The sequence below is a fragment of the Mastigoproctus giganteus genome, chromosome 6 (assembly GCF_048544385.1).
Source record: "Mastigoproctus giganteus isolate SK-2022 chromosome 6, ASM4854438v1, whole genome shotgun sequence".
NCBI classification, from domain to species: domain Eukaryota; kingdom Metazoa; phylum Arthropoda; class Arachnida; order Uropygi; family Thelyphonidae; genus Mastigoproctus; species Mastigoproctus giganteus.
The window spans coordinates 65,495,156-65,520,291 of NC_143580.1; the positions used below are offsets into that span (position 1 = coordinate 65,495,156).

At 33.6% G+C, this 25,136-nt stretch overlaps 2 protein-coding genes across 3 annotated transcripts in view; both read right to left on the reverse strand.

Moving 5' to 3' along the window:
- LOC150084367 (cell adhesion molecule Dscam1-like) overlaps window positions 1-25,136 on the reverse strand; it is a 99,751-nt gene that overhangs the window by 73,604 nt on the left and 1,011 nt on the right. The window contains exons 1-4 of one of the 2 annotated variants that reach the window (XM_090376009.1): window positions 1,679-1,791; window positions 1,050-1,328; window positions 309-431; window positions 56-223 (exon numbers count right to left, since the gene is read on the reverse strand). The exons of the other annotated variant lie outside the window; for it this stretch is intronic. Coding sequence (XP_090232135.1) covers window positions 56-223; window positions 309-431; window positions 1,050-1,328; window positions 1,679-1,751 — 643 coding nt within the window. The 5' untranslated portion in view covers window positions 1,752-1,791. Of the gene's footprint in view, window positions 1-55; window positions 224-308; window positions 432-1,049; window positions 1,329-1,678; window positions 1,792-25,136 lie in introns of those variants that run through there. 2 annotated transcript variants of the gene reach the window in all.
- On the reverse strand, window positions 8,423-24,977 carry LOC150084370 (hemicentin-1-like). The gene is made up of 18 exons (XM_090375268.1): window positions 24,899-24,977; window positions 24,125-24,403; window positions 21,510-21,632; window positions 21,258-21,425; window positions 20,403-20,501; window positions 18,338-18,616; window positions 18,093-18,215; window positions 17,491-17,658; window positions 16,260-16,538; window positions 14,771-14,893; window positions 14,521-14,688; window positions 11,214-11,492; window positions 10,962-11,084; window positions 10,561-10,728; window positions 10,334-10,470; window positions 9,993-10,200; window positions 9,284-9,562; window positions 8,423-8,568 (listed from the first exon to the last, which is right to left on the reverse strand). Exons 1-18 carry the CDS (start codon window positions 24,975-24,977, stop codon window positions 8,423-8,425), a joined length of 3,228 nt encoding a protein of 1,075 aa, XP_090231394.1.

Sequence of the window (25,136 nt, forward strand, 5' to 3'; positions counted from 1 at the left end):
TTCAGCATTAAGAGAACTTTTAAATAAATGTGCAACAACGATTTCTCAATCTTACCAATCACAGCAATAGTGAACGTTTTTGAAAGGGACTTTCCGATACCATTTGACGCCTCGCAAACAAAAACACCCTCATCGTCCTTGGTTGCTGCATCGATATATAAAGTTCCGTTTGTAAAGCGTTTAATGTGCGAAAAGAGCTGGACGTCCTGGTATTCTTCATTAGCTGAAATGTAAAACGAAATAATGATAATGAGCAATATTTAACTGTAAGGGTATATGTTCTGATAAAATATCTTACATTAACTTACTTCGTGGCGCCTTTTTCCATTTGATTTCTGGTGGAGGCTTCCCGGATGCTGCACAAGCAATGAACACAACATCCCCTACCATTACATCTATGTCATTAGGGACATAAATCCACTTTGGTGGAACTGAAAATAAATAAAAATCATTTAAACAAATGCCTGGCTTTTAAACAAACAAAAATGAACAAGTTCCCTGCAATTCCTACAACAGAAGGAAATTTTGAAAATTAAAAACAGCACTTGGAGATATGCACTAAACCATTAAAATATTCTCGAAAAAGATTCAAACTGTTTTCCTACAACCAATGAATAATTAACATGGAAACGTGATATGCCAGAATGATTCAAAGTTACAGATCTATTCTCAGTCTCATCAATGTAGACACAAATGTCCTATTACAAAATCAAAGAGCTGAAATTGGGCCTCCTCCCTAACTTTCGTGGAAGGGAATTGGCTTATTATGTAACATATAGGACCTTAAATTAAAACGAAATGATAGCTAATTCAAACGATCTTAACCATATCAGATTCAAATTTAAGTAACAGTAGTGTACGTGCTAAGAGACAGTCAGACAAATGCGATTGTTTCCAAGTTTGGTGAAGTAGATTTTAAATTAATTAATTTAGTACAGGGCTGCACCCAAGGAGGGTAAGTTTCTGGGATTCAACCATTCAATTAACTTTTCTCAAACGATTTTTAATTTGTGTTTGTTTGAAAAAAAACATACTTAAATGATGCATACCTAGAACTTTTAGAACTGTGGTAAAACTGTCACGTTTCTCACCAGAGGTCACACTACAAGTATAATTGCCACTGTCATCTTCTTCAATAGGATCGATCACAATAGTTGAAAATTCGGGAAATGAACGTATCTGAATTCGGGTAGATTGAGTAATTTCAATACCACTCTTAAACCACTGGAAAGTAATTCTCTCCCCTGAAGTTGTTGAGCAAGTGGTTGTAACTCTTTGTCCAAGCACTGGTGTATTAGGAAAATTGAAAGGCTGGACTTTAAATAAACCTGTAAAAAATTAGTTGTTTATTAAAATTTGTTCTTCAGAACGAACTCTTCAATTGCAATAATTTTACTGACAGTTTAGAAAATATGTAATGAAACTTGTTATTTAGCTTATATATATAATGGCTTATAACAAACATTAATTCCAAAACATCAAGCTTCCAATTTAATGTGTAAAGCACAATACACATGCGTGCTACTAATTTAAATTTAGTAATAAATAAAAGCCTCGCCTATAGCTTTTGTTTATAATATACAGATGTATCTATTTTTATAATTAATGTGATTTAGGCGATAATTTAGAATGAAATACAACTAGAAACCTAATCATGCAAAGAAATTGTTTTACTCACCATTATCATCCCTCGCCCTTGCTACAGCCAACGCTGCTAGGACCGCCATTACACAGTGAATCCAGTCTGTCATACTCAGTAGTTTAGCTCAACCTGCGTTCCTTCGTATAAACAACGAATCGAAACTGTCGATTGGAGAAGACCCTGAAGGTATGAACTTTTACAAAATGTAGTCACAGAAACTCCATTACAACAAATGCATCTTTAAACATTAAACATCCAGGAATAAAATGCGTCGTGTGGCACAGAAGAAATAAGACTCCTAACAAAGTAAAGCGATTGCAGTGCCCTCTGTGATTTTTGTGTTAACATTTAAATTCACTCTTTTACATGGAATCTGAGAGGGAGCAGGTAGTTAGTTTATTAAATAAAGCACTAAAATTGATAATATTCAAAATCAGAAAAATTGGATTAAAATACTTAATTCAACCATAAATTAGGAATTCTTAATACCCATTTGATAAACATTCGTCCATATATATATATATAATGAAGCTTCTGATTACTTAAATTGGAAATTGTCCAGTTATACACATATAAATAGTAAAAAACTGTATTTGAGCGCAGAGAAAAATTTCAGTGTTATGCAGCTAATTTCATTTCAATTTAAAATTATATATTTTAGGTAACATGCACTTTTATGAACAATTTATTCGATGTATTTATACTCTAAATAAACCAGTTAATAGTATTAATTCTATGAATCATAACCGCGTACTTTGGAAAAATTACCACACTTTTCATATGCCAACTTTAAATAAAAAGAATGAAAACATGATCAAATGTATACTTCTGAATTCTGTATTAATTAAAATTCTTATCTAACAAAAGTGATCATTTCGAAAACATTTTCAGTGTTTCTTAGCAATGCAGCAATTTGTACATAAGACGATATTCTGGATTCTAAAGAACATGAATATTAACTAAGTGGAACTTTACATAAGGCTCAGTTTACCTTGGAGTTTAGCTTATTAATTACATATTATTGCACAAAATTATATTTTTATTTAGAAAATTAAAAATGTCCTATTAAAGACAAACAAAAAGAATTAATCCAATGATAAATTCCAACCTACAAACTTCAAATATTTCATGACATTAAATAAGTGTAACAAGCACTGGTGGTGGGGGGAGTAACGAATCTTACCGATTACAGCGATAGTAAGAGTTTTTGAAATGGACTTTCCTATCCCGTTAGAAGCTTCACAAAGGAAAATGCCTTCGTCGGATTTTGTTGCTGAATCGATATGTAAGGTTCCGTTTGAGAAATGTTTAATACGAGAGGAGAATTGAACATCTTGAAATTCTTCATTATCTGCAAGGGAAAATTAAATATGGAAAATGGATCACACTTTCTTTAATATTTAGGAAACTCACTGTTCTAAACGCGCACATGGACTTACTCTGCATTGCCTTCTTCCACTTGATTTGAGGGAAAGGCTTTCCAGATGCTGCGCAAGCAATGGATAAAACATCACCCAACATCACATCAACGTCTTTAGGGATATGAACCCACTTCGGAGGGACTGGATGAAAAAAAAACAAGAATAAAATTAGGATCTGACCTAAGAAATGAATAGAACATCAAATTCAGTTGCTTAAGCCACACAGTCTACAAAAACGCCTTTTGACTTGTATAAGTTGAGATTCAACAGTAATAGAGAACATTCCATTTTTTTGAGACAAAGAAAATGCTATGTTATAAAAAAATATTTAATGAAATATTCAGTATGCTTCTGACTGGAGATTGAGGAGCAGCAAACCATATATCCCACATGGACTGTTCTTTTACAAAGGAAAAGATTTGGAGGATGATGGCCTGGAGATGAAAATGAAATTCTGTACGAAATTTCTCAATTTTTATGAAAATAAATTATATTCCAAGTTTATATCTGTGCACTGGGATTCTATTCATGAGTTGATGAAGTGCACAATTAATGTGAATTTGTCACTAAAGAAACTTATACAATTTGAACCTTACAAAATTCTCCGAAAATTCCATCTGACAGTCACTGAGCAATATTTTAGTTGAAGATCACGATCCATTAGTCAAATAAGGAATTTGAATGTGTGAATTATTATAAAAATTGTCAAATAGTTGGGTATTTATATTAATTTATTTTGTATGTTTTTTACTTTTTTTTTTCGCTGAAGCAACTAAAGTAAGTTGAATGTCATCTATTGGCTTGCCTGTATTGCTGAATGAAAAATCAGGGTTTCTTGGGGTGGGGGAAACAATGCAATCCACCGGCGATCGAAAAAACTAGGCAATGGTATGAAAAAGTCCTTTCAAACGCCAGCCCTCTTTCTGCACTGTATCAAAAGTCAGCGATCATAACCACTCTTCTATACGTGCAGAAAACTAATACTATCTGGATCTCAGAAAGTTTAAGTTTGATACGTGTATTGTCAAGGACTAGATGTTCGAGGATGGCAATGTGCTGAAATTTAAGGGGAGTCAGATCTTTTGGTGGTGAGAAGGGTATGATAAAAGTGGATGCAACTGTATGTATAATTATTATTATTTATTTATATTTTGTTGATGGAGTAAAATTCTAGCTTTCTTACATCTTTTGGCCATCCTAATACTAATAGTCCTCCACGGCAGTATAGTAGTTTCACCACTTGTCACTCGTTTGGAGAGGTCTAGGTTCGAATCCAGCCGGATACTGATGGAATTTATAAAACTTATTCAATTAGGCTATATTTAGATGATCTCACGAGGATCGACTCAGGAGGATAAAAAAGCTGGAACAATCTTCCTCTGTGGGTTATTCCAGGTTTTGAACATGAAAATCAGGGGTGAACACATTTATACAGATATAACAGATGCAATTTGGTGTAAGGTGCTGAGGCTCCGTAGAACCAATAACAACAATACTAAATATATAACTGGAATTTTTAATACAATGCACATAACTGACATTTTCCGATCTTGTTTTCAAAGCGACGTCTACTGTAGTGGTCTGCGTTTCCTGGAAGAGGGAGTGTTATAAAGAGCGGAGGATCGACCTGATAAGAATAGCTCTAACATAAATAACTATTAACTGAAAACACGTGCAACAATCAAACGCCACGTATTCACAATTAACATGAAAGGTGACTACTGTATTTCCTTTTTATTCCTTCCATATACAGAAGGAGCTTTCTTCAATGTAAATTTTCTGAAAAATTCAACTACAGAAATTCAAATACGGCATTGAAAAGATTCTTTTTTTTTTTAACAGCCCAAATCCTCTTACAGAACTAAATCCTTATAGGTTCAATGATAACGATTGCAAATTTATATTTATATACTAAAAACCCTCATTTTTATTATAAAAGTATTATGCTTATATAAAATTTACAATTATATTTGTTAAGTTATATCATGAGTAAGAATAGTGGCTAATAAGTTATAATTTTTGTCGAGTGCCTCTCCCGAATGGTCTAGTTTTAAATTTACCCCCAGTTAATAAAATTATATTCACTGTCAGATAGGTATTTACTCTGTTTAAAGTTCTCTAAGGTATGTATCGAATACATTTAAAATACTAATTTGCTCCAACTGAACTATGCAGAAGCCAAAAACACATATGCCAATGTTTTGAACATTTTCATTTGCATATTCTTCGGCCGAGATTACATTACGTTTGAAATGGTTTGGACACATGAAGAGAAAAAAACTTGGACAGATTACCAAGAAGAATGTTTGAGATGAAAATGGACAAGAAGAGCCCGAGAGGAAGACCCAGGAAATGTGGAGATATCAGATTAGAGAAGATGTGGAAACAAAGGGAATTGAGTGGGAGAGAATGATAGAAGACAAGATCTCAAAAGACAGAAAAAGATGGAAGTCTTTGACTCACCTGAACCAACCTTAGGTTGGAACAGTGATGAAGATGAAGGTTCTTCGGTTGTAATATCCCATCTTTCTCAACTGTAAATTTCTCATTGGCAACAATCTCTGAAATACTGAACTCCACCTCTGGCAGCCAGACACAATGGTAACCGACATAAGACCTTCAGGTAATTAGATTAAGATTAATTCAGTTCGTTATTATATTGGCTTCCCTTTCGTGTGTATTTCAGACATGTTAATTATAAGCTAGATGTATAAGTGGCTAGTATGAGTATATATGGCCGGTATAAATTGGATGTAAGTAAGCTGATTAGTTTCTTCAAATAGAGGAATAACTGGTAGCTCTTTTAACTATGCACATATTACGTTCATTAATCCTATAATAACTTTTAATATTGCGTCTCTACTGCCTTTTATATATTTTTAAGATTTTAAAGTGAATATTTACAGCAATTAATGAAAATAAAATGAATACTTACCTAGAACTTTAAGAACTGTAGTGAAACTGTCTTTTTCTCCACCAGAGGTCACGCTGCATGTGTAGTTACCACTGTCATTTTCTTCTAGAGGTTCTATCATAATAGTTGATAATTTCGGAAAAGATTGAATCTGAATATGAGGAGACTGAGTTATTTCAAAACCGTTTTTAAGCCACTGGAATGCAATCCCCTCCCCTAACGTCGTTGTACAGACGGCAGTAACTCGCTGGCCTGGCGTAGGAGTATTCGGAAAAGAAAACGGTTGGATTCTAAATACACCTGAAAAACAAAATTCCCTGTGAAACTAAACTTGAAAACGGGATGTTGTTTATTATCACAAAAAGAATATTACCATAAGGGAGTTTTTATATTTTATTTCAACTTTCGAGACATCGTAATTCCCTCAAACTAGATTTCGATATTTTCTACCCTCAAATTTATCTTCCCTCTTTTAATTCCAGTGTTATTTCATCTATTGTTCTGTGTTATTTGTCTTTATTTTATGGTTCCTCTGGTCTGCTTCTCTTTCCCCCACCAACACAAATTTCTCCAACTTCTTAATATGGTAGGGTTTCTCCATCACTCTGCTTCTGCTAATTATGATTTTTGTGCTTTTTTATTATTGAGGCATGTAACGGCAGAAGGCCCAGAGAATATAATGCTCAGGTAAAATTACCATCTTAAGCAGTTTAGATTTTCACGACCACCCCTTCAATCTTCAAAGTAGTCTATCCAACTCTCTCACTCTCAATTTTGCTTTCTTTAGCATAACCATTATCACATCCTAGCAATACCGTTGTATTTTAGTTATGTTGCACAGGCAAATATCTAAAAAGATAACTTGAGTGAATTATAATTCCTCTACCCAACAGAGTTTAAAAATTATGGAGCAAAACTATAGCTGAAAATGTAATCCATCAATGTTATTGCACTTACCATTATCTTCTCCAGCCCTAGCAGAAGCCAACGCTACAAGAGCCGCCATTACACACTGACTCCAGTCTGGCATATTTACAGTTGATCTTCGTTGATCTCAGTGAAGGTAAATAACAAATCCAAACCTGTGATATCTAAGCAGAGTTCAGAGAGGTAAACGATAGAACATTGAGATCACACACATTCCATTATTACAAATATTACCAAACAGAAAACTTAAACATCCAGCAAATATCTCGTGTGACACAAACGAAATCACATACCGAACAATGTAAAGAGGCAGTAGTGCCCTCTATATGTCGCGTTAAAATATTAAATTCACTTTCCAATATTGAAATTTCTAGATTACTCGACTATTTTTGGTTTTTAAATATTAAAATAATTGCTAAAATGCAGCAGATAGTTATCATTTGTAAATGTATTATTTTATATACATAATTAAAATGTGATTAGGATTTTTACGTAAAACAGTAATCAAAAGTAATTGAAAAAATACAATGACAAAAGCCAAATGCATTTTTAATTTACAAACACTTGTAGAAGGGTAGAAAACACTAAAAAATTAATTCATGGACATATATCACGTTTGTTAAATTCATTCGTGGTTCATTAACAATTCTGATTTTCATATATTGTAACATTAAATTCAAAGTAAAATGACAAGCAGCAATATAATTAAAAAAGACGCTTAAATATTATTATTTAAGATAAAATGTAAATTCAATAATTTATTTTTCATCACTTATTTTCTTTGATCAGTGAAAGTGCAAAACTACAGAGTATCCAGAAAACATTAATACAAAAGAAAAAAAAAGAAAATTACATGCATGCATATACATCAAAGCCTATTTTATACCGAAAGAGAAATATTGTTTTTATTTATTAATGTCAATTTTTGGATTAATAAAGGATATTTCTTACCCAGGAACTTGTTTATCAGATCAGAAACTATAATAATGTCATTATTATCAATAAAGTGCATCATAATGTTTTAAATCATTTTAACTAGTAATTGCATACTTTCACATTCAATAGGATGTAAATGAAACGTTCAGGTAATAAAGAACATATGGTCCAAATATTTCAATAAAGTTTTAAACAGTTTTATTAACACGAGCATAAAGATAAAGGGTTCATTTCATTGCTATGTATCGTATTACGATTCAAAGAATGACAGATCAAAATCTACCAACTTTGATATCAGTAGTACCAAAAACAAATATACACTGAGTACGTGATAGTCTTACCAATTACGGAAATAGTGACAGTTTTTGAAAGAGATCTTCCAATCCCGTTAGATGCTTCACAGCGGAAAATGCCCTCGTCATCTTTTGTTGCCGAGTCGATATATAAGGTTCCATTTGTGAAAAGTTTAACATGGGAGGATAAGTGCAGCTCTTGAAATTCTTCGTTATCTGAAAGGGAAAATTTATGACAAAATGCGCTGCCCAACACTTCCTTTAAACTACACGAATTTTTGGCATATTTTCATAGAGCAGGCATTAGCTTACTTCTTGATGCCTTCTTCCATTTGATTTCTGGTAAGGGCTTCCCAGATGCTGCACAAGAGATGGAGACAACATCACCTACCATCACATCGATATCGTTAGGAACATGAATCCACTTTGGCGGTACTGAAAACAGATGAAAGATTATACAACTTTCTGCTGGAAATAAATGCAAATTTATGTAGTAAAGGCATATCACATATTGAAGAAGACGATGCAAGGTACATTAGTAGCTACTGATGTATCATTTACTGAAGTTATTTGGATATACTGTATTACAGGATGCTCTTAAATTTCCAAGAATGCCCTGATCTCATTTAACTTAGACACACTGACTTAGAAATCATATGTATACTGGCTACTATGCTTGATGGCTAATTCATCCCCAAGAGAGCATTTTTATAAAGATTAAAAATATGGATGATCTAAACCGGAATTCTTTAAACTGAGCGCCACTCACTACATTCATTTCATATTAGTTTGATGAAATTTAATTTAGATATAAACATTTTATGATGCCATCACTATTATGTTTCAAATAAGGCAAGAGAAGATAAATATTGAAACCTGTAGGTAAATTTAGTGTTAATAAATATTAATATAAAATTAATCACTAGCATTTATTTTACAATAATATTCATATAATCATTGAGCAGGTATGCCCTATCATTTGATAAAATGACAGATATGCTGAAACATTAAGAATTTGCTAAAATTCGAGTCGGAATACAGTAAGAAAAGCATTAGCACAAACTTTCGATATATAATATATAAGGCTCTCTCTTGGTCATCCTTTTATAAATCTCTCTCTCTCTCGAATAAAAAACAACTAAATACTCACTTAAAACATTTAAAACTGTGGTAAAACTGTCCTTTTTTCCACCAGAAGTCACACTACAAGTGTAGTTACCAGTATCATGTTCTTCGACTGGATCTACCACAATAGCTGAAAATTCTGGGAAAGACTTAATTTGAATATGGGGAGACTGAGTAATTTCAATACCGTTCTTGAACCACTGGAATGCAATCTTCTCCCCTGAAGTTGTTGTACAAGTGGTACTAACCCGTTGTCCAAGTATAGTACTACTGGGAAAAATAAACGGTTGTACTTTGAACACCCCTAAAAGAATTAATGTTTATTAAACAAACAATACCTGAAAACAGTCAACATGATTCTTTTTCCTATATAAATTCTTTATCGTATAAAGATTAATATTTTACAATATAATATTCGTTACAGAATGCATACACTAAACATGAAAGAAAATCAAGGTTACAAAATCACTTCTCATTTAGCCAGTTCATGTCAATCTGTTTGAAAATACTGCACTTCATCAGTAAATAATAATGCCTAATTCGGCATCAAAAATCACACGAAATCGGTCTCTTTTGGAGTATTTATAATAATAATAATTATTTTGCATTTAGATATTTAGTAACTACACACTAAACATAAACAATATCTCATTGTCTCCTGTTAATAATTTAATCTACAATGTTTTTCGAAGATTTAAGAGTCTAATTCAAAGAGGTTTCAATATTCTACTTACCATTATCTTCAGCGGCACAATGAGAACATGACGCTACTACAGCAGCCATTACACACACGACTTTCTTGAACATGTTGGAAATCACAATAATATTGTAGGGCCTTTGGGCAGGAATTGGGTACATTAAACTGATATTTATAAGTAAGTGGGTAGTATCCAGTTGGGTTGAATCTGGAACCAGCCTATGTTTGCTGTAACCATCAGAAAGCTAAACAGAAGACATGAAACAACAAGGTAACATTTACGTCGTATGCAACATCTACCGTTACAAAGAGAGTCAGCTAACAGGGCGCCCTCTGTCTGTACTTGGTGTAAATAATACATATAGATATTATAAATACCAATAACAGGTTACCATATAAAAGTAAATCAAAAATGTTATCATCACAGAGATGGTCAAGAGGTTCATTTTTATCAGGATTTCGCATAGTCAGAAATAAATAAATAAATATAATAACATTATTTGATTTACATTCAGCTTTTAAGAAAAAACATAACTGGAAGTTATCACTTTAAAAATGGTCCAATTTAAAATTCTATCCATTGTCACTAGGTGTAACTGCCTTACCAATAACTGAGATTGCAATAGTTTTCGCCAGTGGTTTTCCAATCCCGTTAGAAGCTTGGCAGAGAAAAATACCATGGTCATCTTTTGTTGCTGCCCCGATATGAAGGCTACCATTGGATAATAGTTTAACATGGTCAGAAAACCGAATGTCTTGAAACTCCTCGGTATCTGAAAATTGTAATTTAATATTAGAGTTTAAATATTATTTGAAAGTAGCATAGCAATTCTGAAGAGTTTATTTTAAGCGATGACTCCAAAATATATTCGTTGACAATTATGAAGCTGCGGATAAATTTCAACACTGCATAAGGAACTATACTTGAACAAACTGAGAAATATAACTATCTTTAGGCTAGAATAACAGAAATCTCTATTTATGTATAAGGAATCATTAAACTTACTTCCCAATTTCTTCTTCCACTGGATTTCTGGTATGGGTTTCCCAGATGCTTTGCATGCTATCGATATTACGTCACCCACCATCACTTCTAAATCAGAAGGAGTAGAAATCCATTTGGGAGGTACTGTAAACACACATAAGCAACAGAAAAAAAAAGATCTGTAATTATTTCGTCTTTAGAAATACTCGGCAAATAAAGAAAGAGGCGTCTATTATATAATAAGGATGATATACAAGAAGGCATTGTAATTACCTAGAATTCTTAAAATTGTTGTAAAGCTATCTTTATTGCTGCCAGAGGACACACTACATGTGTAATTACCACTGTCATCTTCTTCTACAGGATCCAATACAATAGTTGAAAGATCAGGGTAAGAACGTATCTGGATGTGAGAGGATGGAATTATTTCGATGCCGTTTTTAAGCCACTGGAAATCAATTCTCTCCCCTGATGTTGTTGTGCACGTGGCACTAACTCTCTGTCCAAGTACTGGGGTGCTGGGGAAATTGAAAGGCTGTATTTTGAATACACCTGAAAGAGTCGAGATTTTATTTTTGTGATTAAATTTTGACCATTTTGATTGACTGAGTTATAAACATATTAATGCTTTTATAAATGCATTTAAAACGGCATGACATTTCCAATATTTAATATTTACGGAAATAGTTTATTTTTATTAGAGCTGTCTTTCAATTTGTGTTCCTAAATCACCTTCAGTTTCCTACGTGTTTTGTAAGAACCAATATTTCCTCGTAATTAAAGTTCCACTAGCTTTATTTCGCTTCCATTTCTTTCTTTCAAAGTTAATGTCACAAGTTTTTCCCTCTTTCGTTTTTCTGATATTAACTTTTAGTCCTCTTTCTAAACGTCCTTTGTTGTTTTCTCTAAGCTATGTAATTCATCAGTGCAATTATGAATGAATTAAAAAGATCTCAGTGTGGATCTCTGACATAGATCAATTTTAAATAAAATCAAGATATATAATATCGAAATATACAAGTAAATAAGAGTAAAATACAAATTTTCAAAGAATTTTTTTCTCATTGTGTCTTAAGTGCGAATCCCATAAAAGCGCCTTCAATTCAATAAAATCAATCTTTCTTTTAAAAACAACTTTACAACTTTCAGAATCCTCTTTGAGGTCCGTTATCAAGCTGACAATCTACAACTTGATTATGAAGTTTAAAAAAATTGAAACATGAATGGATTTACTTTTTTATTTCTATACTAATTATCTTCATGTAATGTCTTTCGCCCACAATATCTAAATGTTTGGTATTATTACCATTATTTTCACAAATGGTACATAGATATTCATACTCAGCCTTCATTAGCATGGTAATTTCTCTTGTCTTCATGAGTAGTGCAGTGGAGAGCGGTCTGGAGGCCTCATTTTAGGAAGGATGTAGATTTACTTGAGCGTGTACAGAGAAGGGCAACAAGATTGGTGAGGGGAATGAAGGGATCCTCTTACCAAGAGAGGCTTAAGTTCTGCAAATTGCAGTGGCTGGAGACTAGGCACCTGCGCGGTGATCTGATTGAGGTGTATAAGGCCTTGAATGGGTTGAGCACTCTGAATTCTGATGGGATCCTTCCACTTCTTCAGATTACGAACCAAGAAGGGGGCATAAATTCAAATTGAGGAAAGACAGACGTAGAATAGATGTGCGGAAATTTGCCTTTAGCCAGCGGGTGGTTAATTGCTGGAACAAACTTCCATCTTTCGTTGTGGAAGTTGATAGGTTGAATAAATTTAAGGAGGAACTGGACAGGCATTTGGAGGGAATGGTGTGATTTTTTTTTTTTTTTTTTTTAGCTGATGCTGCATAAGCTCATACACTTGCTTTCTTGCATCACATGCCACTACTACTTCTTTCTATCTCACTCGCTCCGTGAAAAAATGCCCGAATTCGGTTCCTGTGACCCCCGGCCGAAGTCAAGAAATACTTCCTTTCAGGATGAGAAAATTTCGTGGGGTTTTTTGAACGTTGGACAAGTTGATCATTCTCTGACAAGGATTTCGTAGTTCTAGTCAGGGTATTTTATCCCATGAAACATTAAAAATTTATCATACAATAAATTTACAAACAATATGCTGACGCTTCAGAGTCAAACTTTCACACACATTATTTCTTCCTTAGTAGTGCTCTTAATACTGATCTCCGCAACTTATGACCACTTTTACATTTAAAATACATAGGCTTAATTTTGATTTTCAATTTCGATATTGAGTGATTATTTATATTTTCTTCCTATGTTTTTTTTTTGTTTGTTTCTTATTTTTAAGATCTTATCATTATAATGTCATTCCCAACTTTCTCAGTTAAAAAAAAAAGTTCATCTCTTTATTCTCTAATCTAGTAAACATTCCTTATTCCTTTCCACTATGTCTTTAACATTGCGTTCTCTGTTTCGCTTATTATTTTTGAAATTCTATTGCAGTTCTGTCTTCTCTGATCATGATATTCTTTTATTATCATTATCTTCAAAGCCTCCAAATATATAATTAAAAGTGTAACCCAAAAAAAAAAATTAACAGACTCTAATGAAATATGATTTAAATCATAAATATTATTCTTATATTATAATAGGATATCGTAATCGATTTTACTTTTGTATTACATGATCAAATATCCTAGTGATTATTAGAAATTATATAAAATCATTTTATAACAGAATTATATTATAAAATAATCACAAGAATAACAGCTCACTTACCATTATCACCTCCGGCCCTAGTCGTAGACAACGCTACAAGGACCGCCATTACACATTGAAACCAGTGTTCCATATCTACAGTGCAGATGAGTTCCTTTGCTGATTACCAGAAAACTATAATCCTGTGCACTCAAAGCAGAATTCAGAAGTCAGTTATGGTGCAGAGAATTCACACACACTTCGATAAAAGCATATACTTGAATCTGTAAAAAGAAAACGCTTAATATCCAATGAATAACTCGTGTGGCGTGGCCAAAATATCAAGTATCAAATGGCCAAAATACAAAGTAATGCGAATGCAGCGCCCTCTGTTTTTTGGTGAATTATAATTTCGCCTCCTAATGGAAATAACAAGCAATAAACAGAAAAGATTGGTGTAATTAATATTTCTGCACATAAAACTTCAACAGAACCATTTATAAAGTCCTTTTAAATTTTCAGACTGACTTTAGTTAATCATTTCAATAAATATAATAAAATCTGGATTCGTTTTCAATTTAGCAAGCAGTTATAATAAACATCTTGCATCTAAAACAAAAGTGGTACCCAATAATGTCATAGACATGAACTTATGAACAGGTAAAAAGCATTTGTTGAAAAAAACTTAGTTAAAAAGTGCCAGTAATTATAGCTCTTGTTATCAATAACTTACTCTCATACAATACGTAACAGAAAGGCATGTAATTATGTAGCAAAATAATATTAAAATATCATATTGGGAATAGTATAACAGTATTTCATTTCGCCCAAAAATAAATCTTAATAACAATGAACCAAATAACTCTGATATTAAAATATCAATCTTTTTCATTATTCACTGATCATGGTGTACTAGCCTTACCAATTACAGCTACGGTGAGTGTTTTTGACAAGGACTTTCCTATTCCGTTAAAAGCTTCGCAAAGGTAAACACCTTCATCATCCTTTGTTGCTGAATCAATATGCAAAGTTCCGTTAGAGAAATATTTAACAAGAGAAGAAAACTGAATGTCTTGGAATTCTTCCTTATCTGTAATGGAAAATGGGATATTAATTGTTTAACCAACTGTTTTTAATTTACAATAACGTGCAGCCTTTTTCACAAAACTTACTGCGTGTTGCCTTCTTCCACTTGATTTCTGGTAAAGGTTTCCCAGACGCTGAACAAACTATGGACACGACCTCGCCAACCATCACATCTAGATCAATAGGAACATGAATCCACTTTGGTGGTACTGTAAGAAACACAACTACGTGTAAGTCTCACCATTACAAATTGAAATTATCTGAAATATAGGGTAGGAGCATTACATATTCCCTTAATCTTAGTCTGTTTTCCGAATTCATCACTCTCCCAGCTGTTATTGGTCCATTCATATAATTAATTTTTCGTTACAGGATATGTGTCTATCTATACTTGTGTGACCAAAGTTAAACTCAGCTGGCCGAGAAATGACTGAGTAAGTAATTTTCTGTATCTATCGATGACGGAAAATGTTTAAATGGAGGTAAGTTACACTATGTGGAAGAGAATTATACAAAGAGGATCCGAAATGAGCCACAGGTGGCAAGCTGCAGATGATTTGGCTTATCTTGTTTCTTTCTACAATAGAAAGAAACAAGATAAGCCAAATTATATACATAGTTTATTCAGCATAATCGCCTTTCAACTCCACACACTTTGCACAGTGATGTTCCAGTATTTCTAAACTTCTCGAATAGAAATCGAAAGGCTGCTCCCCAAACTAGGCTTCTGTTGCTCATATGACGCCATCAGTTGATGCAAATTTGATGCCTTTTAAATGTTTTTTGAGATTTGGGGAGCGGTTATAGTCCGAAGATACAGGATCTGGTGAATATAGTGGATGATGAAGAAGTCTAGTTCAACCCAGCTGGCATGTGTTCAGTGTGATGCGTATGCCGAAGACCCCTCAGGTAAGCTTTCTCTTGCTTTGGCCTACAGTCCCTCCTTCAATTTGTTCAAGAGTGATGAATAATGTTCAGCACTTTACCCATTTTCAGCCAGTCAATAAATAAAATCCCATCCTTGTTCGAAAAAAAACAGAGGCCTCCTCAACAGACTTCTGGGTGTGGAACTGTTTTAGACTGGGGAGTCGAAGGAATGCTTCAATTTCTTCGACTGCTCTTTGGTCTCTGGATCATAATGAAGAAGCATGTTTCATCCATGGTCACGATTCGCGACAAAAAGTCATTGGCACTGCTCAGAATAGAAGTTGAAGACATCACTTTTATCACTTTTGATAAGAATTCACAAAACTTGGGACTCATTTGTCATACTATATTTAAAATAAGTTAAGAGAAAGATAAACTGATACAACTAGACAGATTTAATGTCGCCACTATTGACATAAAATTCACAGCATTCATACGATCATTGGGCAGGGATCGAGTACCATATAGAGATTTATTTGCAATTCGTGCTCATGTCATTCAAGCGCAAAGAGTAAGAATATGTTCAAATTTAAGTCGGAATACAAAAAAGTCAAGAATTAGCGCTAATTTTCAATAGATAACATATAAGGCTTTGTCTAAGTTGTTTTATAAATATTTCTCTCGAATGAAAAACAACTAAATACTCACTTAAAACATTTAAAACTGTTGTAAAGCTGTCCTTTTTTCCACCAGAAGTCACACTACAAGTATAGTTACCAGTATCATGTTCTTCGACTGGATCTACTACAATAGTTGAAAATTCTGGGAAAGATTTAATTTGAATATGGGGAGACTGAGCAATTTCAATACCGTTCTTGAACCACTGGAATGCAATCTTCTCCCCTGACGTTGTTGTACAAGTGGTACTAACTCGTTGTCCTAATACTGTTGTACTGGGAAAATTAAAGGGTTGTACTTTGAATACACCTGCAAAAATCAACGTTTATCAAACATACAATAACTGTGAATAGCTAACAATTCTTTTCTCGTATATAGATTAAAGCCTAATCTTTTACAATTAATATTCGCTACAGCATACATTCATTAGACATGAAAGACTCACATCTCATTTAGTCAGTTTATGCTATTCTGTATTAATTGCATCATTAAATAATATTGCCTAATTCGTGACAAAACATCAGATGTATTCCGTTTCGTCTAAAGAATTTATAATGATAATTATCTGCACGCTTAGATATTAAACAACTACATATAAATGGTATCACAGTGTTTAAGTGAATAATTTAATTATAGCATTTTACGAAACTTTAAGAGTTTAATTCATCATAGAGGACTGTCATATTCAACTTACCATTATCTTCAGCGGCACCACGAGAACATGACGCTACTACAGCCGCCATCACACACACAAATTTCTTGAACATGCTGGAAAACACAATAATATTGCAGCCTTTGGACAGGAATTAAGTATACTATAATAACACTTGCAGGTGGGTGGACGGTATCCAATTATGTCTGGCTCTCTCAACAGATGTATTTTGCTATAACCATCAGAAAACATGAAACAACAAGGTAGCATTAATGGCGTATGAAACGCCTACTGTTACAAAAAAAATGTGAAAAAGGCGCCCTCTGTCTGTACTTGGTGTAATTATTCAAACGTATATTCTAAAAATGAATAATCAACAGCATTTCAAAAAGGGATAATCAACAGCATTTCAAAAAGGGATAATCAACAGCATTTCATCTTTATTATCATTAAGATTTGGCACAGTCATAGATAAAAATAAATAAATACAATAGTATTATTTAATTCATATTTAATTTTAAGATAACTATAATTGGACGTCATCACTTTAAAAAACAGTTCCATTTTAGAATTCTACACACATCATGTCGTGAAATATCACTGTCTTACCAATAACTGCGATTGCAATAGTTTTTGCAAGTGACTTTCCAATCCCATTAGAGGCTTCACAAAGAAAAACACCATGGTCATCCTTTGATGCTGCTCCGATATGAAGACTGCCATTTGACAAAAGCTTAACACGGTCGGAAAACCGAATGTCTTGAAACTCCTCGTTATCTGAAAATTATGGTATCATATTAGGATCTAACTATTATTTGAAAAAGAGCAATTTTTAAGAGTATTTTTGAGCAGTGATCCCAAAATATATTCGTGGAACGTAATGAAGCTGCAAAAGGGAATTAAGGGAGAAGGATTATAATGAACCTGCACAGAGAATCAAGAACCGGGACTGTATCTTGGAAACAACAGAAGGGAGGAATTGGTGGGAAAAAGGGGTCCTGGAGAGGGTGTTTGTCCCCGGAGCCTGTTCTGGCCCTCAATGCCCCTGAATATGTGCATGCGTTTCTGTACACTGCATAAGAAATCAGTCCAAAAAACTAGATTCGAAACAAACTCAGAGAACTCCGAAACAAATCTACAACAGAAAGGATTTTCCGACTAAAATATAGTAATTATTATTTACTGTATATACAAGACCTGTCTAAACTTACTTCCTATTTTCTTCTTCCACTGGATTTCTGGTAAGGGTTTCCCAGATGCTTTGCATGCTACTGATATTACGTCACCCACCATCACTTCTAAATCAGAAGGAGTGGAAATCCATTTGGGAGGAACTGCAAACACACATGCAACAAGAAAATATGATCTATCATTTAGAAAGATTTATGAAATAAAGAAAAGAGGTAACATTTATACTGTATAATAAAAATGATTTTCAATAAAGCATTGTAATTACCTAGAATTCTTAAAATGGTTGTAAAGCTATCTTTATTGCCTCCAGAGGTCACACTACATGTATAATTACCACTATCATCTTCTTCTACGGGATCTATTACAATATTAGAAAGGTCAGGGAAGGATCGTATCTGGATGTGAGGAGACTGAATTATTTCGATGCCGTTTTTAAGCCACTGGAAATCAATTCTCTCCCCCGACGTTGTTGTGCACGTGGCACTAACTCTCTGTCCAAGTACGGGGGTACTAGGAAAATTAAAAGGCTGTATTTTGAAAACACCTGAAAGAGTAAAGATTTTACTTCTGTAATAAAGTTTTATCATTTTATTTTATTAACGTTTAAATTATTTCATAAATCCATTTAACAAAATCATGTTATCTCTAATACACACTATTTCAAAAAATATTTTATTTTTATCCAACAATCTTTCAATTTTTTCAAATGTTTTTTTCATAAATCATCTTCAAGCTCCAGTGTTTCCTAAGTACGATTATTTCTAGAACTTGAAGTGTTCCATTACTTTTATTTCTCTTCCATTTCTGTCTTTCGAAATCAGTGAGACAAGTTCTTTTTTTCCATATTCATTGTTTTTCTAATATTTACTTTTAGTCCTCTTCTTTCTAAACGATACTTGTGACTTCTGCTGTAAACACAGACAATCTAATTTATCAATGAGATTCTGAGTTACGATGATGAATTAAAAAGAACCCAGTGCGGATCTGATCTTCAATTTTATTAATATCAATTCAACTAAATATGTAAGTAAATAAGAGTAAATACACTTAATGTATTTTTCAGTGAAAAGAAAAAAAAAAAAACAGTTTGTGTCCCAAGTGAGAATACCTATAAAAATGCGTTTAATTCATTAAAACAGTCTTTCTTTTAAACCCACTTTTCGGATCAGCTACGAAGCTGATTTATCAGCTATTTGTAGAAGATTTATCAGCTTCGTAGCTGATTTATCATCAACGCTTGGTAAAGGACTTAAATATGTTCGTGGGGAAAAAGCTCTGAATTCGGTTCCTGTAGTTAGTTGAAGTCTAGAAACCGTGGACAATCAATCTCCGGCAAGAATTTTAGGCTTTTTCCGTTTTTTTATCCCACAAAACAAAAAAAATATTATCAATATATTAAATTCCCAGATGGTATATTGGTCCCCAACAGACGGTCACATTATCGCTCCAAACAGCTCACAACTATTACGCTTTCATTGTCATCCCCTAAATTATCTTAATCGCCTATAAGTGATAATTCCCAAGTACCTTATTTTGCGTTTCTGAGGTCTCCAATGCATGGTGACCTCTGTGAATTCTCTTCTTGCATTTGTTTCATAAATATGCTCTGCGGTTTCCTTTCTTTGGTATTTCTGCTAACTGAATCTTGTCAAAAACCATTTCTCAACTATCTCTAATGTACTATTTTTCTTATAGCCTTCAACAAATGTGACATTATTAATTACTGGCTTGCATAACCATCAAATTTTCAATTTTCACTATTCTACTCCCACTTAGTAGTGCTCTTAATTCTGACCTCCATAACTTAAGGTCGCTTCTACATTTATAATACACAGGCTTAATTCTTTCTTTTCAATCTCGATACCGAGCAGCTATTCAAATTTGAGAATTTGAATGAGAAGCAAAAAAATCATTTTTGCTTCTCATTCATTCGCAATATCTTATCATTATAATATCATTCCAGACTGCCTCAGTTTAAAGAAAAATCTTCAACTTCCACCTAGTACACATCTGTTTTGGCCATTCCGCTCAGTTATATTTACAAGCCCTGAGATATAATTAAAAATGAAGCCCAAATTTGTTAAGATCATCATCATCATTGATCTTTAAAAAAATTGCATTATTTCACAAATACTACCGACTTTTCTTATATTATTCTATGAAATCTTAACATATTTTATTTTTGTATTACACAATCAGATCTCTTGGCAAAATATTTACATTAAAAGCATATATGCAAATAGTTTGTAGCAACCATTAAAATTATATAAGATCACTTTACAACAGAATTAGAACTGGTAAAATAATTACATGAATAGCAGCTCACTTACCATTATCACCTCCGGCCCTTGTCGTAGACAACGCTACAAGGACCGCCATTACACATTGAAACCAGTGTTCCATATCTACAGTGCAGATGAGTTCCTTTGCTGATTACCAGAAAACTATGATCCTTTGCACTCAAAGCAGAATTCAATGGTGTCAACTATGGTGCAGAGAATCCACACACACTTCGATAAAAGCATATACTTGAATCTGTAAAAAGAAAACACTTAATATCCAATAAATACCTCGTGCAGCGTGAACGAAATATCATGTCCAACAAAGTAATGCGAATGCAGCGCCTTCTGGTTTCTGTTGAATATAATTTCGTCTCCTAATGGAAATCATAAGCAATAAACAGATAAGATTGGACTCATTAAAAAATTCCGTACATTATATACAAAATTCAGTAGAATCCATTTATAAAGTTCTTTTATATTTTCTGCCTGATTTCTACTAATCATCTCAACAAATACAATAAAAATATTGAATTCTCTTTTCAATTCATTAAGCAGTTAGGATAAATATCTTACATCTTAAAACAAGTTAGCCAATCATACCATAAATATGAATTCATGAATAGGTGAAGAACATTTCTTGAAGAAACTTAGTTAAAAAGTATCCATAGTTATATATCTTATTATCAGTCAATAGGTTAATCAGATACAATTTACAATAATTAACAGTAAATCTAGATAATTACATATGTAGAAAAATAATATGAAAACATTACAGTACAAAGAGAATAACAGTACTTCATTTTGCCTAACAATGAATCTGAACAGAATGAAAATGAACCAAATATCTCTGATATTGAAATATTAATCTTTCATTATTCACGGGTATGTGTGAACTGGCCTTACCAATTACAGCTACGGTGAGTGTTTTTGACAGGGACTTTCCTATTCCGTTAGAAGCTTCGCAAAGGTAAACACCTTCATCATCCTTTGTTGCTGAATCAATATGCAAAGTTCCGTTAGAGAAATATTTAACAAGAGAAGAAAACTGAATGTCTTGGAACTCTTCCTTATCTGCAATGGAAAATGAAATATTAATTGTTTAACCCACTGTTCTTTAATTTACAATAACGTGCAGCCTTTTTTCACAAAACTTACTGCGCGTTGCCTTCTTCCACTTGATTTCTGGTATAGGTTTTCCAGACGCTGAACAAGCCATGGACACGACCTCGCCGACCATCACATCTACATCAATAGGGACATGAATCCACTTTGGTGGTACTGCAAGAAACAAAACCTCAGCTTACGAAATGAAATTAGCTGAAATGTGGGATAGGAGCATCACATATTCACTTCATCTTAGAGTATATAATTTCGGAATTCACACTCCCAGCTGTTTAATCTGGACATTATTTGGTCCGTTCATATCCCTTATTTTGCACATTATTTACTACATTATTTTGTCACTTAACACAGACCTTGAATGGACAAAAATTTATCATTGAGATATAAATCCCATCCTTGTCCCAAAAGACTGGGGCTTTCCCAGCGGCAGACGTCTGGCTGTAGAACTTCTTTGAATCGAGGGAGCTGTTGTTGTTGTTATGGGAGTTTAATGGCGCATAAGCTACTATGGCTATAATGCGCCTATTCATTTTTTATATAGGGAAATCAAAATTTTTATAAAATCAGAAAAGATTAAAAAGTCCAGTCTGCTTCAGAAATTTGAGAAATTCGAAAATATTTGCCTTGTCACCAATGAGATTCTCTAGAGTTATTGGTTTATTAAGATTTACCAGTGATAGCAGGGTTGATGTTCTGTCTTATCTATAGTAGGGGCAGTCAATGAGTATGTGTTTAATAGTCAGATTTATATAACAACGTGGACACCGTGGTGGTGTGTGTGTGTGTTATGGGGGTTTATCGGCGCATAATGGATCGAGGGAGCCATTGTGCCTTTACTCTTTCGACTGTTCCTTGGTCCTTGGATCATTCGTAGTCACAACTTGTGCCAAAAAATCTTTTGATAAGAATTCGGAAAATTTGGGACTCAATTGCCATAAAGTTTCCGCATGCCCAAATATCATGAATAGCATAACCAACACGTTCTCTGCACATGCCTAGCGTCTCAGCTATCTGTTTAGCAGAATTCATCTATTAAAGATTCATCTATGGTGTGAATGTCATCAATATTTTCAGGCACTGTCGCAGGATCTGTTCTTCCTGTCCTTTTTTTCATTCTTCATTGTCAAAAAACACATTTAAAAAAATTGAAATCCAGCTTTTAATGGTTGAATCACATGAACCCTATTCTCGTAACGCCGCCAACATATCAGCATGAATTTCTTTTCGTGCTTTTCCCTATAAAAGTAAGTATTTCATAATCGCTCAACTGGCAGTCCTGCTGAAAGTGACGTTTGGGGCTGACGTCCTTTCTGCAACTTGCAAAAATTAAAAATGGATATTAGAGTTTTATGAGGCAAATGGGCTGTTAACATAAAAAAGATATCCACTTTAATAACTTGACACCCATTTATCAAACAAATTCGAAGTGGATCGGGCCGAAAATTTATAAACATCCCATCGCATAGTATGTAAAAATTAAATGATCCCAATCTGCAGATTGTGATAATTGGCAAAATTCATGAAATTCAATCTTCTATCATTTTAGAAGAGATTTTATATTTGTGTCCCTTGGTTCGTATCTCACCCACGAGGGAAAAAGAGACACTTCTCACTCATTTTCTCAATCCCTTCTGTGCCTATACACCATAATTAGATCTTCCCTTATGTTTTGTTGTTAAACTTTGCAATCTACATTTAAGCTGTTCTTCATACGTTCATTGCTTTTCACTCATCACCAACTGGTGGCCCTATCTGAACCCTCTCCAGATGTTCTGCCTTATTTTAAGTGTGGTCTCCAGACCTCAATACAATATTACAAGGTTTCCTGCTAGCAAAGGTAAACAGGATATCATGTAATTTCCTAGCAGCCTATTTACTCTTCATAGAAAATTCCTTGTCATATTAAATAATAACACTTCAGTTTTCTTGAACTACTTTTACCTCCTCTCCCCTCTAACTCATATGTGATTACAGAATTTCAGGTCACCAAACCTTACATTTAGAAGCATTAAATTTTAGTTGCTATTTTTAAAATCATATATGCAATGGGCCCAACCCTTTTTTAAGTATCATTGTTAATTACCCTTTTCACCCTCAAATCATCAGCAAATTTTGACAGCACCGTCGGATACCCTCGTAAAATACATTTATGAAAATTAGAAATGGGAAGGAATCCAATACCGCTCCCTGAGGTACTCCACTTGTTACACCGATCCACCCCGAAGGCTGACCATTTATGACAACCCCCTGTCTCCTATCTTTTACCCACCCTCGATCCAGCGTCTAGGTATATAATGTCAAAATTGTTACGTGCATCAACTGTTTAATGATTACATCACAGTAATTCACCAAAATGGTGAATTGCTGTGAATTATTGGCATAAAATGTCGACATTTCATTTTTCTGTTAGTATAAACTACCTAAATCAGCTTACATTTAACTAATTGCATAATAATAACTCATGTATTTTGAGTTTCTGAGAATCTGCACTTTTCTTCAATGGGAAAACGGTTTAAACTTAAGATATCTAGTTTAAAAAAAAAAAACAGCGACGGCTTGTTTGAGCTCTCTTTTATGTATAATTCTCTTCCATATACTGCGAATAAATTTCCTTTCATCAACACCAACACACACAACTAGAAACTTACCTAGAACTTTGAGTACTGTAGTGAAACTGTCTCTTTTTCCACCAGAGGTCACGCTACACGTGTAATTACCACTGTCCTCTTCTTCAACGGGGTCTATCACAATAGTTGAAAGATCCGAATAAGAGCGGATTTGAATGCGTGGGGACTGAATTATGTCAACGTGATTTTTAAACCACTGAAATATCATTTTCTCCCCTGATGTTGTTGTACAGGTGGTACTGACTCGTTGTCCAAGTATAGTTGTACTGGGAAGTGTAAAAGGCTGTACCTGGAACAAGCCTGAAATATAAGTTTTTGTCAGTTCAGCATTATCTTGAAGCAGTATTTTAATTAAATAAAATAGCACTGATATGATATTTTACGTTTAGCTGTTGATGGATTATTCTACAATTTTTCACATAAACCTCGCTAAGCGTAAGAAAAGTAAAGTATATTAATTTGCACTGATAAGTTTGCTGAAAGGATTGTATTTTTCTATTTTGTATAAATATCGTAGACAGCCACCGAATTCAAAAATTTACCTAGTATTCGTAGTAGTTATTTTCATTCTCGGAATTAAAGAAAGGATATTTTTCACACACCTTTAGATATTCCAGAACAGTTTGTTAAATACATAATTAAACTTTACTTTCACGATAATTTTTGTTAAAGCTTTAAAACAGCTACAGTATTTTATTTAGCTAAATATCTGCGCTTGTACTATTTTACAATCGAATTAATAGCTACAGTTTAACCCAGATAATGAAACTCAGAGATTAGTAATATGCTACTTACCATTATCCTCTCCATCCACGTAGGAACACAACGCCACCATAACCGCCATTACACCTACAAGTACAACGTTCTTGGACATGTTTAAAAAAGAGGCCTTCAGCAGGATCTTCTAGAATTGAAATTCACTATGGCGAACTTATACTATATTTGGGCACTATCCAGAGTGGTTAGATTCCTATAATTATTATATATACAAATATAAAACATGAAACATCACCAACAAAGCAACATTTGTAAC